Source organism: Bos mutus, chromosome 20 (assembly GCF_027580195.1).
Source record: "Bos mutus isolate GX-2022 chromosome 20, NWIPB_WYAK_1.1, whole genome shotgun sequence".
In the NCBI taxonomy this organism is placed as follows: Eukaryota; Metazoa; Chordata; class Mammalia; order Artiodactyla; family Bovidae; genus Bos; species Bos mutus.
Genome location: NC_091636.1, coordinates 66,257,933 through 66,274,101, shown reverse-complemented (window position 1 = coordinate 66,274,101; position 16,169 = coordinate 66,257,933). Strand labels below are relative to the sequence as shown.

General features: G+C 52.8%; 1 protein-coding gene across 1 annotated transcript in view; it reads left to right on the top strand.

The window, feature by feature from the left end:
* TENT4A (terminal nucleotidyltransferase 4A) overlaps window positions 1-16,169 on the top strand; it is a 41,934-nt gene that overhangs the window by 13,993 nt on the left and 11,772 nt on the right. The window contains 5 exon segments of the mRNA XM_070357744.1: window positions 11,849-11,972; window positions 12,745-12,791; window positions 13,635-13,755; window positions 14,703-14,810; window positions 15,899-16,027. Coding sequence (XP_070213845.1) covers window positions 11,849-11,972; window positions 12,745-12,791; window positions 13,635-13,755; window positions 14,703-14,810; window positions 15,899-16,027 — 529 coding nt within the window.

Below are 16,169 nucleotides of genomic sequence, written 5' to 3'. Positions count from 1 at the left end.
TTGGCGTGTGCTTTTGCTGGTGTCTTGAGCCAAAACCCCAGGCCTGACCCTGAGACTCGAGAGATGGACATGTCTCAGTCATGCCGGGCAGAACTGGAATAAACGATTTACTGCCTGCTCTACACATGTCGAGAACTTTTGCCGATTGAATGAAAAGTAAACATTTGATAGTTAAAAGTTATGTTTTTATTCTTCTGGTATCATAGGTCACACTTGACTTTGATGTATACACAAATACTGGATACCGTGAAATTAAGTAGCTTTAATTACAGTGGACTTTGAGAAATGCTGACACACGGGCGTGTGGGGAGACTTGGCTCTCATGTGGCCAGCAGCGCACAGGCGCCTGGCGGTGACAAGCGCCCACGTGGTCATGTCCGTGGTCTGCCGGGAGCGGGCTCAGGCTCACCGAGTGCCCCCCCTGGGTCCCAGGAACATGGATGGTGGTTGGCAACGCCCTCCATCAGGTATGCCACACAGCGTTCTCTGGGGAGAGGCACACAAGGTGTCTGGCGTCGCTGCCCAGTGGTCGGGGCCAGGGACAGAGCAGCTGGCTGGGCAGAGGTCTGCAGGAAGCGGGGGGTGTGCTGGGGAGCACGGAGGCTCCAGGGGGCTCTCGCAGCAGTGCAAGCAGAGACACGTGGACCTCGGGTTCCTGCCAGCAGGTTCCGTGTGGGCTGCGAGGCTTGGGCTGGATGCCAGCCTCTGAGCATCTGTAAGGTGAGAGGGGGAGGGGTTCTGAGGGTCGTGCTCGTAACGTGTGTCACAGGTGAGTGGCCCCAGCAGGCAGGTGTGTGTGTCAGTTACTGTCTACCTAGTAAGAATACTGATACGATAACATTGCTAGTGAATTTTAGCAGTTTCTAATTTGGGAAGATCCCCTGGAGGAGAAAATGGCAACCTGCTCCAGTATTCTTGCCTGGGAAATCCCATGGACAGAGGAGCCTGGTGGGCTGCAGTCCACGGGGTCCCATAGACCCAGACACGACGGAGCACACATGTGACATCTGTATGTAGCCTGAGTCCCACCGGGCACAGCCCTCTGGCAGCAGCACTGTTGACAGGAGCCGGCCAGCGGGGAGCCAGCCGCAGTCCCTGGTATGGAGTGGCCAGAAAGACCAGCAGGGGTGGTGGACATCCCCTTCCTCACTGGTCCCCTCCGGTCAGTCATCCACGTCCGCAGAGGTGGTTCTGGGCTTGTAGGTTGGCTTTCTTAGAAGCCTTGTCTCTCTGCTAATAAGCCAGTGACCTGGGTGTACTTTAACCAGAGTTCTAGGGCTGCACGGCGTTGGAGATGAGCACAGGAGGAGGCCCCTGGGCCCCCAGGGTGCCGGGCAAGGGCCCAGCCAGAGGGAGCGCGTGCGTGGGTTTGGCCTTAATGTGAAGGCTGAAGGTGGCCCGCCTGAAGAGAAGCGAAGCTCAGCAGTGTCTGACTTTGGTCTTTGGAGTGAAGTCAGTCACTAACCCTGCATGGGGACGCGTTCTCTTGGCTTCCATTATAAAAGCAGTACAGTAGTTACTGAAGAAATTCGGAAAATAAGGACAAAAACGACCGATGCTACTTTTCTGTTCTTAACATATTTCTCTCTTATTTTTTAATGTTGCTTTAAATGTGTCACAAATGGGTCATTTTGTATGTTTGTTTAAATCTAACTGTAGATAAATGGCTCCTCCTGTCTCAAAAAGCTCTTTTAAACAGTTTTCCAGGATGAAAATTAATGTACATTGTTTCTCAAATAACTAGGAATAGATACATACAACTTTTCACTTTTTATAAAAGCCTGTTGTGCATATTTCTGCCCGTGTCTGTGTGTTGGGTGACTTGCTGAGCGTGATTCCCCAGCCTGTGGCTGAAGGTCAGGATCATGAGCTGCACGGCTGTGGGTTTGAGTCCTGATCAAATAATACTTGCCTGAAAGACTGTAATGGCACCCCGTCCCATCATTTTATAGCAAATACATGGTGAAAAAGTGGAAGCAGTGGGAGATCTCATTTTCTTGGGCTCCACAGTCACTGTACAGTAACTGCAGGTATGAAATTAAAAGATGCTTGCTCCTTGGAGGAAAAGCTATGACAAACCTAGACAGTGTATTAAAAAGCAGAGACATCACTTTCCTGACAAAGGTTCATATAATCAAAGTTTTGGTTTTTCCAGTTGTCACGTATGGATGTGAGAGTTCCACGATAAAGAAGGCTGAGTGCCAAAGAATCGATGCTTTCGAATTGTGGTGCTGGAAAAGACTGTTGAGAGTCCGTAGGACTGCACAGAGATCCAACCAGTCAATCCTAAAGGAAATCAGTCCTGAATATTCACTGAAAGGACTGATGCTGAAGCTCCAATATTTTGGCTACCTGGTGGGAAGGGTGGACTCATTGGAAAAGACCCTGATGCTGGGAAAGATTGACAGCAGGAGAAGGGGCGACGGAGGATGACATGGTTGGCTGGCATCACTGACTTGATGGACATGAGTTTGAGCAAGCTCCTGGAGACAGTGAAGGCCAGGGAAGCCTGGCTGCCGAAGTCCACGGTGTCACAAAGAGCTGAACACGAACTGGCAGCTGAACAACAAAGACTACTTGGGAGACACTAGTGAAAATGCTGGCAACGCGGACAGTACTGTGCAGTCTCCCAGAGTAGTCCTCTTCCCAGACTCTTAACCGTATTGCTGCCCAGAAGATTACCCAGCTTACCTTCATGAGTGTAAGCACATCTGGAAATAGGACAGAAGATGTAGCTGTCTCCATCTGAGAAGTGATCCAGCTCCTGGAGCCAGGAGCAGGGCTGGGCAGTTCCCTCTGAGCCCTGCGGCCTGAAGGGCCTGTGCTGCGGCTGCCGTGCAGGGCTGGGTGGCGGGGTCCCGAGCTGTTGCGTGTGGCTCACCCAGGGGTCTTCTTGGCACCGTTTGCCCTGGCAGCCCCTTGGCTGTGAGCTCCTCCAGACTGTGGGTCCTGGAGGGCATGTGGGCTCCTCAGGACCCCACTGTCAGGAGGCTGAGCCCCACTGGTCATTTGCACCCCGTGACGGGTTGAGGACTTGGCTTAGTGGGAGTTCCTTGCTGGCTTACTCCAGCTGGTGGCTGTGGTGCATCCCGGCAGAGTGATGGTTCTGAGCAGTTGTAACCACTGGAATCTCTGCTCACATGTCTGTGAAATGCTGAGGTTGGCTTCGTCCTGGTCTGTGGGAAGCTCTCAGGTGTCTTAACCAGCATTTTCTGTGTAGAAATCATGTTAGCATGTCTTTTTTGTTCTTGCAGTGGGTTTGAGAAGACATGCCTTAAATTAACTGCCTCTGCCATGCTTAATTAAGAGCTTCTGATATCTGACCTCTTGCTTGCTTCTGTGAGGAAGAGGAGATAGTTGTGATTCTCAGGCTACTCGGGGCCCCAGGGCCCTTGCTTGGTGTGTGCAGTATGGTTGGGTTTGGTCTGCCAGGGGGAAGAGGTGCTTCCCCTGATCCACACAGAGGCACCTCTGCTTCCCTTCAGTTCAGGTGCTTGGACGTCGCCTGCACGCAGTTCTGTGTGAGTCATCCCAGGACAGATCTCTGGAGGGAAGGAGAGAGAAAGCTTGCTTTTAAAAAAAAAAAAAAATTTATTTTTGGCCGTGCTGGATCTTTGTTGCTGAGAGTGCTTTCTCTCGTTGTGGCCAGCAAGGGGCTACTCCTCGTGGAGCGCTGGCTCTCAGGTGCCTGGCTTCCGTCATGTGGTCTGCAGGCTTAGTTGCCCTGCTGCATGTGGGGTCTTCCTGTACCAGGGGTCAAACCCGTGGCCCCTGCATGAGCGGGCAGATTCTTAACCACTGGACCACCAGGGAAGTCCGAAAGCTTGCTTCTGCCAAGAGCTGAGTTTGCATGGACCAGGGTGACAGAGTTGACGATTCCTGAGCTGCAGAGCCCTCTGGCCTGGCCCTCTCGTTGTCCTGGGTTGGCCTTGGCCTGGCCTGGCGCCCCAGGGCCCCCCGTCCGTCACTACGTCCTCCTCCTCCTCCTCTTCCAGTCACTCAGCCCTCAGGACCCTCCCCTGGCAGCAGCTCCCCTGGGGCCTCCCTCTGCACTCTGGAGGTCCCGCAGCTTCCTGCAGCGCTGTGCTCTCAGGAAGCCCTGGGCCCAGGTGGGTGCTGGCGGATGCAACGAGGCCGAGGTGCGGCCCGCAGGCAGGCAGTGGGAGCCCTGGCTCGGCGACAACCCAGAGCGCTCTGGAGGCACACGGGCTTGTGGTTTCAGTCTCCTTACACTTTTGAGCTTAGGTTAAAAAGTTAACCTTTGACGGTCTCATTCACGGTGTTCTAAATAGTTGGTAGAGATAGTAATTGGTCTGTAATATTATTTAAAAATAAATGCAAATGATTTGTAATTAGCTCACTAACTGTGTTTTAGAAAGGATTGTCCACCCCCAAAATAGAAGTCATTTGGTCATCCCGTGCAGGTCTGTCTGTCCAGGAGCCTGTGCTTTGTAGCCACGGGGGTGCAGGCCTGTCTGTGCCGTGGGCGGTCGGGCACTGGGCTCTTGCTGTAAGAGCATTCAGGTGGCTTGAAAATCTCCTCTAAGACTCCAGTGGTTCACTCCAGATCTTTTCACCAAGGTGCTGTTGGTGGCAGAAATGCAGAGCATGAACATTGTGGAGCTGAGGGAGGGCACTCCGGTTTCTGAGAAACCACTGGCTTATCAAGGCTTGTAAGGAGAGCTGGAAGGAGTGGGAGAGGGAGAGAATGAGAATACATCAACAGTGGAAGACGGCTTCTAGTAAGTTCTTTTGCCTTTTTCACTGTAATCAAAAAGCCTGGCTTTCCACAGGCATTTGGAATTGACCAGGTTCATGGAGGGTGTGAAAGGGAGGGTGTGAAAGGGAGGGTGACTCGTAGTCAGCAGTAGGGGGGCAGTGGGGGCGGGGGCCGGGGCGTGGGGAGCACGGGATGGGCAAGTCAGACGACTGAGTGCCCGAGAGCGCGGTGCTCGTGGGCTTGGGCACCGAAATGTCCTGTCACCGAGCTGGAGGAGGTCGTATTCATTCATCTCGTTTTTCTTTTCCCGCTAAGCGATGAATGAAGTCTGACTTCTGACCGTGGCTTTCCTTGGAAAAAGCCATGGGGATCTCACATGTAGGGGAACAGGCAGCCCTCTGTGCTTCCCCCTCGCAGACCTGCAGCAGCCGCCACTGGGCCTTCCCGTTTGCCCCGCCCCTGCCCACACTGTTTGAAGCACGTTTCGCTATCCTCGATTCTAGTCCCTGTGGAATCGTCTCCTGCCTGCTGTGGTGCGTCGCCTATCCTCTTGTTTGAGTGCAGAGATGTCTCCATGGAGCCACTCGCAGACTGTGCCGTGCTGGCAGCGGGAGAAGGAGCCTTTCTGCCTGGGGCTGGGTGCCAGGGCCCCGGGCTGGGGCGGTGCTGCTGCCAGGCGCCCCCTTCAGAACCAGCCAGCCCTCGCTGGCTTTGGTTCAGATTTAGCCAGTGTTGGAAGCCATATAATCCTGCCAGCTCAGCTTCTGCAGGCGAAAATCCTCCTCCTGGAATGGGTCATCTGTTCTCATGAATAGCTGTATTAGCTGTGAAATGACATAGTTTGGTACCCAACTTAATACTCTGTCTTCTGCTCTTTAAAAACACTCATTGACTTGGATTTCATAAATATGGACAGCAGCCATGTATTTACTAAATAGATACTGAAACAAATGCAAAAATTCATTTGGCTAATTAATGTACTAAAAATTGAAAAGTCGCTACCTTTTGAGTAGGTTTGAACTCTTACAAGAGAGTGATTGTAAGAAATGTCTCAGAGGCTTGTTTTCTAGCAGTTCCTTAATTAAAATTCACCGAAAACTCTGGTCTCACCATTTTCATCTTCCTTAAAATAGCCAGGAAGGGCATCAGTTCAGGACTTGCTCCGTTGTGTTGTGTCTGTTTGAGATTCTTCCGCTCTGACTATTGAAGCTGCGTGTGGTCTGCCTGGCCTGTCGCCAGGGCTGGAGTGTGTCAGAGCCCGCCTCGCAGACACGACGTGAGGCTGCCCTCTAGTTCCTCCTGTGCACCTGCCAGCAAGGCTTCCCACCACGTCCCAGCTGACGGCACCTCTCCAGAGGCTAGAGCTGCCTCCATAGGCAGCTGTCCCGGGCTCCGCTGCTTGTGGGGTGACCCCTTTAGACCCTGCGGTGGGCCGCAAGGACACTCGGGTCTCCTTACGTGAGGGTGAGGTCTGTGTTGTGCAGAGGTGTCTGGAGTTGATTCTCCACCTCGTGTCTGCAGAGTCACAGTCAGGCCTCACACCCCGTGACCCTCTGTGGCTTTCTCTGCCTCCCCATGGTGCCTTGTGGCCAGCTTCTAATTCACGTGTTCCTTTGGATCTGAGGTGCCGTTACTTGCAGGAACTCGACCCATTTGAAATTGAAATATAAACTTCATATAGACAACTTTCTGTTCATTAGCCAGCTTAGAGGTGTACTGTTATGAAACATGCCGTGAAGAAAGAAAAATACTTAATTCTGAATTGGTTTGATGCTCAGCCATTGATTGAAAGATGCATCCCAATTTTAGACACATTGAAATGTTAAGGGAATATAGTACATTTTCGTGATGATGGAACAATAATAGTCTTTGCCCAATTACAAGTTACATCAGTTACTTGGAAAATGCTCTAATCAGGCACCGTTGTTTACCAGGGTCTTGTTGAGCTGTTAAGTCACAGTTTTGTGAATGTAGCAGTGTGTGTATATATAAATTATATCAAGAACTGTAACGCTTACTTTTAACAGTTGCTGTTCAATGCTGTCTGACTCTTGGCGACCCCAAGGACGGTAGCCCGCCAGGCTCCTCTGTCCATGGGATTTCCCAGGCAGGAATACTGGAGTGGCTTGCTATTTCCTGTTCTACTTTAGTGTTATTTCCGGATGTTAAATACAATTAATGGTGTAATGAGCACACTCATGAGTGAACTTGTATGTGCTTCCTCAGTTGGGTTTCCTCTAAAATGCATCTTTTTTCCTTATCACTTTTTAAACATTATCATTTTTAAAAAATTATACACAATTTAAATTATTTTTTGGCCATACCATGTGGCATGCGGGTTCTTTGTTCCCCAGTCAGGGACCCAAGCCCACACCCCCTGCAGTGGAAACTTAAGAGTCTTAACCACTGGACACCAAGGCAGTCCTGTTCACTTTTCAATTTATACGTAGATGAGTATATTCTAATAAACCCCCAAATTCCAGCAGCACCCAGGTGTCTATAGAGTAGGGGGTGGTCACTCTTGCCAGCTTGTTGATCACCTGGAGGAGGAAGCCCGGTGGCCTTGGCTTGTGGCCTCTTGGACCTTTCCCTGAGTTACATGAACACAGAGCGTGTGTGTGTGTGTGTGTGTGTGTGTGTGTGTGCGCGCGCGCCAGAGCCCAGGTGTTTCAGGCTCAGTGAGGGAACCTTCGTTCAGTCAGACCCGTGATCAGCTGACCCCAGGGTGTGAGGTTCAGTCTGAGAGTGCCTTGGTCTTTCTGAACAAATCCTTCCTGTTTCTGCCACGTGTAGCTGACAGTTTACACACCACATGTTTTTGGATAGAATTTCTTTGCGATGACTCGGCTGTCTCAGTCTTTGGGATTGTCGTGTTTGTGGTGGAGTCTGGAGGTCTGAGGTAGGTCCCTTTGATTTTTCTTCTGTTTGATATTTTCATTTAAAACTTTACCTCTGCCTCTGTATTACGTTTTCAGATGTAGAACGAGGCAGGAATCTGCCTTCCTTTTTTTTTTTTAGCTACTGTGTCAGGATTGAGTTTGCAGAGAGGGAAAGTCACAGAGTGATGGTTCCCTGACCCCAGAGTGCCAGGACCGGGGAAAGGGCAGGCGAAAGGGCTGTGGGTGCACCGCCCTTAAACTCTCTGAGAAGGCCCCTGGGGCTTCTGTCGGGGCTCCCTGGTACCTGTAGGAGCAGGAGGTCCATGATCTTTTAAGCACCTGGGCCCTCCAGGTTATCGTCGCTCCGGTCGGTTTTGTGATCCCGCTTCTCTGATCATGATAGAGGAGATGGTCCCGCAACGGTCACAGCATAGAAATTTTCCTTGAGAGGTGTGGGAACGGGTGACGCGGGCCCCCGGAGACATGATGACTAAATTGCATGCTGATGCGAGACTCGAGTGTGGTTTTTACGCAGAGGTCTTGTCAGCTCTGAGACTCGTTAGAGATTTTGCTGCGTGAGAAGAGAAGAGCAACCATGCTCATTTTCATTATTGAGTAGAAAAGATGAAACCTCTTCCTGGCCATAGTGCTGTAAACCCTTTGGAGAACTGAAGGTGCGTGCGTGTTCACTCTCGGAAGCGGTGATCGTCAGGAGGCCCCGCCATGTGTCTGATGCTGGTGCGGTCGGCAGCGCTCCGTGTGGGAGTGTGCTGTTCCGCCCGTCACAGGTCGTTTCTCAGGCTGATGGATGCTTCTTGTGGTGTCAGTTCAGTCTCTCAGTCGCTCAGTCGTGTCTGACTCTGCAACCCCGTGGACTGCGGCACGCCAGGCTTCCCTGTCCATCACCAATTCCTGGAGCTTACTCAAACTCATTTCCATATTGAATAACAACATCCCAGCTGTTTTATTTAGGACTGTGTACCTTTTCCTAGGATACTTGGCCGTTTAAGTGACTTGTACTCATGCATTGAGTTATCCAGTGCCGAAGTCAAACACCTTCTGGATACTCGTTTTTGATGACATTGTATAGGGAAGGCCAGGTCTTCGGTGATGAGGTCATCAGCAAACTATGTATTTGATCAAAACGTGATTGATCCCACGAGTATTGATGGAGTGCCTGCTACAAGCCACTGCTGAGACAGGCCGTGAGCAGGTGCCCTGTCCTGAAGGTCGTGTTCCCCTGGCTGAGCCGGACTCCTGGCCACCTCATGCCTAGTGGGGGTGGGGGCACTGCTCCTCCCGCCCGCAGGCCCTGTGGGGCAGCTCTGCCTGGCCCCCAGCCCTCTCCTGCCCTTGGAGCTTCCTTCCTCTCAGGGTTCCTCTGAGAGCCCGAGCCAGAGGAGGCAGCTTCAGGGCTTTCTGAATCTGTCCAGATGATTGTCAGACCTTGTCATGTCTTTGTGCACCGATGGGGCCTCCCATTCCAGAGCCACAGCAGTACCTTGAGGGGCCCTGCCTTCCCGGAGGAAGAGCCCCAGGGTGGACCAGAGCCTTCTTGTCCAGCCAGGCCTCCAGCAAGATCCCTTCTGTTCCCAGAGGCAAAGCAAGCATCCTCTTCCTGACACGTGCTACAACAGTCGTGAATTTACAGATGCGATTTATTACGTATCTCAGACACGCATTCTGGAGAAGGCAATGGCACCCCACTCCAGTACTCTTGCCTGGAAAATCCCATGGACAGAGGAGCCTTGTAGGCTGTAGACCATGGGGTCGAGAAGAGTCGGACAGGACTGAGCGACTTCACTTTCACTTTTCCCTTTCATGCATTGGAGAAGGAAATGGCAACCCACTCCAGTGTTCTTGCCTGGAGAATCCCAGGGACAGGGTAGCCTGGTGGGCCGCTGTCTCTGGGGTCACACAGAGTCGGACATGACTGAAGCGACTTAGCAGCAGCAGACACGCATTCAGTGTCTCACGGTGGAACAGGACAAGGCAAGTCAACAGCCGTCTGACGCCGCCGCCGGTCACATGCGGCCCTGAGGGCAGGCCTCGGGAGGCTGAGGGGTGGCGGTGTGTGGCTGTGTCTCGCACGACTGTCCTTTCCACTCTGTGGTGGCGTCTGGGGGGTTGGAGTGGCCTGTCTCCTGATGCTTTCACATGCTGAATGTGTGGAACGTGAGCTCGGATTTGACCACATCGGCTCTGCTGTTCTTCCAAGTCTTCCAGCCAGTTGCCTGGCTCCTCCAGGCCTGTGTCCTCAGTCAGCGTCTCTGCACCTCTGTGCTCTGCTCTTACCCACAGCGCTGAGCTGCAGGGGAGCCTGTGTTCCTGGTGCCGGGGTGGGCTGACTGCTCACCGACGGACGGGTGACCCAGGGGTGTGTGCAGCCTCCCGGCAGGTGCTGGGGGTGAGGGCTGACGTCCTCAATAGCAGGAGGGTCCCTGGCGTGGTCACTCACCTGGCACGTCTGGTCATGCTGATGACCGTGCTGAGCTCGGGGAATTGTGGCTCACAGCTCTCACGACGTGCCATCTGAGCCGCTGGAAGGGTTGCGGGAAAAGGCTCAGGATGTCATTGGCTCTCAGTCATTGTTGAGATGATTAGAAGCTTTACCCCCTAAGTCTTGGAAATTTGATTGCTGTTTTGGTAAAATTACTGCATTTCAGTGTGGTGTGACTTACTACCTTTTCTGATTGACTAAAAACTGGACTCATGGCTTAAGCAGTAGCAGCTTGGGGTGATGTTTTGTTTGGAAAATTAGACATGGTGGGCTCCAAGTTAGGTCCCCGGTCAGTGGTGGCCTTGCCGACACTGCTGATGTGCCGTGAACAAGGGTGTTGAGGGTTTGTCTCTTGCTCCGACCTGTCTGGGCTTTCAGTGGCTTCATGTCACTTGTAAACTGAGTCCTAGGACTGTCAGTGCAGGTGAGCTGTGGGGAGGTGATCCTGCGGGCGAGAGAGCCACAGCTGGCTGTGAGCTGAGTTGGTGGAGGACGAGATGTCAGCCGTCTGGCCTCACCTTCGTGGCTAGGCACCAGATGGCTCCGTCAAGTCGTGCCTGCTCTCAGGTGGACTGTCTGCTCACTACTGAGCTGATGTTGATATTATTAATGAATGAATTTCACTTTATCTTCTTTTCCTTGCTGCTGCTGCTAAGTCGCTTCAGTGTCGACTCTGTGCGACCCCATAGACGGCAGCCTACCAGGCTCCCCCGTCCCTGGGATTCTCCAGGCAAGAACACTGGAGTGGGTTGCCATTTCCTTCTCCAATGCATGAAAGTGAAAGGTGAAAGTGAAGTTGCTCAGTCATGTCTGACTCGTAGCGACCCCATGAACTACAGCCTACCAGACTCCTCCATCCATGGGGTTTTCCAGGCAAGAGTACTGGAGTGGGTTGCCATTGCCTTTTCCTTACTAGTAATCAAACTTGGAAGGGAACCAAGTAGATTTGACTTGATACATAATTTCTGGGAGTAGGTTATTTGCTCCCTTATCTTTAATCCTGCAAAGTAACTGAGGGTGACATGTCTTCCTTCCAGCAGAACGATGACCCTACGTTGCCCCCCCCCAGGGGACTGGCAGAGGAGTGACTCTGGGGGCTGGGGTACGAGGTGGCTTTCGGAGCCCGCCAGTCTCTCCTCAAACCACTGCTTTTTATTTTATATCTTTGTTAGAAACGATGGAGTAGGGGAGGGCTGAACTGACTGGTGTCCCTCACACCTTGGTCGCTGGCTCCCGAGTCGTGGCCTGGGCCCTTGTTGCCGATCTGGGGCGTTGTCTCAGTGGGTCGGGCAGACCTGGCCGCTGAGACTCGGGCCTGCCAGGCTCCTGAGGTCAGGTGTCTTCTCCTGGCCTGGCCTGTCTCAGAGCCCGCCGTGAGGGCACCCCTGGGCCTGGAGCACACCCGGCTGAGGTGAGACCCCTGGGTAACTGGGGTCCCTGTCGTGCCTCCGTTGGGAGCACCCTTCACCTTCTCAGTTTCTTAACATCAAGTCACTGAGACGTTTCTTTCGGATAAGACGTTAGATGCCAGTCAGAAGCTTTGGTGCAATGCACTCGTGTTACTCTGGGGTGCTGAACCATACTGCCTCCCCACAGAGGGGTCATCTCACCCTGTACTCTCAAGAGGAAACAAGAAACTGGATTTTAAGTGGCCAGTGATAGCTTTTGTGTCACGCTGATCTGATAACAGAACGAGCCGTGTGGTTGCATCTAATGGTAACTCCAGTGTGTTTCTCTTTTGTCCGCTAGACTTCACGAGGAAATAATTGACTTTTATAACTTCATGTCCCCTTGTCCTGAAGAAGCTGCCATGAGAAGAGAAGTGGTGAGGAGGATCGAGACCGTGGTTAAGGACCTCTGGCCGACGGCCGATGTGGGTATATGCGCCGTGCCGTGTCACTGCGGACATCCTGTCTGCGGGCCTGTGCAGACCTGGCGGGCTGAGCCCCCTGCTGCAGTGCTGGGAGGGCGGCGGCCTCACCTGGAGCTTGTTAGAGATGCACATGCCCCTGCCGAGGGGGACCCCGGGAACCCGGGCTGGGGGTAGGGCTCTCCTCAGCTCGCCACCCCCCACCCCCACTGGTGGTTCTGAGTTTCTGACGTCTTCAAGTGTGAAGACTGTCTGCCTTGGGGAATTCTTTTTTGGAATCTTGTGATTATTTTCCTTGTTTGTAATGTACCCTAAGATAAGTTTACCCCTTCCCGCATCAGACTTCGTAGCAGGGTTCCATTGTGTGAATCCTGGAAGTGTTTGCTTGCAAACTGCTTCCCCAGTGAGTGAACTACATGTGCTCTTGGAGGCGCTCCATGGGCCCTGGGCATGTGGGAGGCAGTGGGAGATGGCCCTCTGGTGCCCTGGTGTCCTCGTCCCTACCGCAGCAGTTTCATCCCTGCCCTTGGGTGCCCTGGGACAGAGCGCTGTGCTGTCCACAGCCTGGAGACCAGCGCCATGCGGCTGTGGGCACCGCAAGGGGCTGTTTCGTTCTTTGATTCTGAGCTTTGGAGAATTCCTTTTGGGGCAGGCTTTTAACTTAAGGCTTGAGAGGATGCTGTCCGGTCAGTGGGGCCCTGGGCAGGAGCCAAATGAGCAGTGGCGGCGGGCGCTGCCCGCTCGTCCCGGGTCTGAGCAGTGCCCTCTGTTGCAGGTGCAGATATTCGGCAGCTTCAGCACCGGTCTCTACCTTCCCACCAGGTGAGCGCCCACTCCGCACAGATGAGGGTGTGGTGGACGAAGCTGGGGCCAGGGGGTGGCATCTTTGTGCGTGCTGAAGGCTGAAAGCAGCTTTCTTGTGTGCAAATCTGAGACTGGAAATGTAAGCTAAAGGAGAAAGCCACAGAGCACAGGGGGAAAATTGCAGGAAGCAAACATTTACTTTACTGTTACGATCATTGATTGCTTTGCCTTTTTCCTCTTGCACTTACTGGGATGGGCTGCAGAGAAGATGAGAAAGGAGGGGATGGGGAAGATGGGAGCCGTGGAGCACATGCAGCAGAAACAGTCTGAGCTCTTTGGATGCTTTTGACAAGTTGCTTTTACATCTTAATGAAACTTCAAGCAAAATTGCATTTGAATAGGATTTTGTGAGGATTTTTAATTGATAGAAAACATCAAACAGGTGTTTGCATTTTAAAGCCACTCTCCAGCGTTTCCTCTTAAAGGGTTTTTTAATGTTTAGTTTTACGTGCATCATTTTATTAAAAACTTGCATTCTGCTAAGCCAGTTTAATCCTCGGAGACTAAAGAGACTGCAGCCTCAGGATTTTTGGGGTGGCATTGGCGAGGCTGGTGGGGAGCTGGATCCACCACAGGAGTCCATATGGGAGGGCCAGGCCTCCGCAGGCCCCTTGTGGTGTGGCGAGTCGGTCAGCGTCTGCTCTCCACCTGTTACAAGTAGTTCACAAACTTCGTTTTCTCTCACTAAGAGGGAGAGGCTGGTGGGATGATGTCGGCCCTGGAAGCACTGTGGGCCTGCAGCCGGTGTGTTGCCATGCAGACAGGGGAGCAGGGGTTCACGCTCGCCTCTCTTCCGTCCAGTGACATCGACCTAGTGGTCTTTGGGAAGTGGGAGCGCCCCCCACTGCAGCTGCTGGAGCAGGCCCTGCGGAAGCACAACGTGGCTGAGCCGGGCTCCATCAAGGTCTTGGACAAGGCGACGGTGAGTGCCGCTGCTGGGTGCCCCGTCCGAGCAGGGGGCGCACGGCCACCTGCCGGCAGCTGTGGGGATAGCTGACACGGTTTACAGCGGGGACTGGTTCTGTTTGAAGACTGCTCATGTGAATGTGCTCGTGGTGTTTTGTAGTTAGGGTTTCTAGCTGACGATATGTTTGGAGACCGTCTGAAGTGCACATTGTACTGCAAACACTGAACTCTGCAAACACTGAGCTCTTTGGATGCTGGTTAAAGCATGACTTTAAAGCATGACTCTTTAGTCGTGCACTAAAATATACGCCTGGGTCATCCTTTATGAAGCCGTGCAAGGAGGGGATAATCATACCCGAAGCAGGGCACGTTCAGAGGCTGCCTCTGCGGAGAGTGGGGCCCAGTGATCAAACCACGGCATTTATTACGTAGAAAAAGTTACCATGTGCCAAGTTACACTTCAGAAAGAAAAACTTGCCTGGTCCTTTCTTGTTCCAAAAATGTCCACATATGAAAAAACATACTTCCCTCAGGCAGAAGGTGGATGACCAGGCCTCTCTGGTGTGTGTGTCAGGGTCTGTCCAAACCCAGAGCTCTGCACAGCCTAGGAGCCCTGTGTCACCGGCCTGCTCCCTGATGCGCCTCAGTCTTGGCCCCGCCCCTCCGTGGCTCTGTCCCTCCTGCCGGGTGGCTGCTGGCCTCTGAGCAGGCATCGGTGTTTACATACAGAGCAGCCAAGGGGGCTCAGCCTGACTGTCCTGAGCAGCCCCCAGAATGTGAGTTTGGCAGTGTTACTACTTGTTTCCAGGATCGGGGGTTTAGCCTATGAGTATGGGGTGTGTGTGTGTAAACTCCTTTTGTGTTTAAGGAGAAAACCCTCTGTATAAATTGGGAAACATTTTGATACCTGACCATAAACAATGTTGCCTATTAAAGCAAGTTCCCTAAATTAAATCTCTGCAGGTACCAATTATAAAACTCACAGACCAGGAAACAGAAGTTAAAGTCGACATCAGCTTTAACATGGAGACCGGGGTGCGGGCAGCGGAGTTCATCAAGAATTACATGAAGGTGCTGTCACCGCAAGTTAGCACGATGCAGATAAGGGGCTTGTTAAGTTGGCTGACGTTTCCCTTATAAATGTTGAAACCTTTAAACTAACGATAATCTTTAATGAGAAAGACAGTTACAGATGGATTTACGTTAGAGTGTTATTTCTTTGGAATTACATAGCTGTTTCGCAGCTTTGCCTTCCTTTCCTAATAATTTTATACACTTGCGCATCATTATAGAGATCCTTCTAGTTATTACACAGTGGCCATCCCTGCAGCTCATTGTGCCTGATTTGCAAGTTGAGTACATCATAGTGGAGCGTAGGTTTGCTTTCTCTGGGGTTGCGGGGAGGTCTCAGTGCCTCAGGATGGGAGGTGTTCCTCGAGTTGAGGGACTCTGGACTCTGACCAGGTGTGTGGTGCAGTTAAGTGGAGCATCCTTCCCCGTTCAGAGAGCTGCGTTGTCTGGACCCTGCCTCTGCCCCCAGTTTGAGGCCTCGCTCCTCGGGAGCCGCTCACTCTGCAGTCAGGCTGGTCCGCAGAGTCCCCTCTGCTCCAGCAGCGCTGGAAGCGCGGCGGGGGTGGCTGAGCCCCGCACCCCTCCACAGATCCAGTCGCCCTGCTCTCCACCCTTGTCCTTCGTTTGGCAGTGTTGTGTCCTGCTGGCCTCCTGCCTCGTGAGCTGCCCACCCCGCTGCTTGTCTCATGGGTGCCCCTGAGTGTGGGCGTTTTGCCTGCTGGTTCTGGGACGTTCCCTCGCCCACGGCTGCACCCACAGAGCCCTGTGCTCAGCGCCTGAGAGGGGGCAGAGACTTGGAGGAAGCACCCGTTCACTCCCTGCGCCCCTGGGCCTGGGGTCTCCATGCAGGACCCCCGCCTCAGCCGCACTAAACCATCATCTGGGGAGGGGCCCCCAGCAGGGCCCTAGTGAGCCCCTCATGGATCTCTTCTCAGGCCCCCATGGGGTGAGGAGGCCTGGTCTCCTCAAGCCTCCCGAGGAGCAGGACGAGGAAGTGAGCTTCTTGTCCGCACGTGGAGTCTGCCCAGTGTGGACTCTTCAAAGCCACAGTAAATAACCAGATGCTGTCTTTCTTTTGGAATTTGCAGAAATATTCGTTGCTGCCTTACTTGATTTTAGTACTGAAACAGTTCCTCCTGCAGAGGGACCTGAATGAAGTTTTTACAGGCGGGATTAGCTCGTACAGCCTCATTTTAATGGCCATTAGCTTTCTGCAGGTGAGTACGCTTTGTCTCAAGAACCCTTGACCTTGAGGCTGACGTGGGGGTCGTTGTTCCCTGGTGTTCTGACCAGTTGCTTCTCGGCTTCCAGGTCTTTGCTGTCCCTGCCCAGCTCTGTTTTGATGTAGTAGAAATTGAC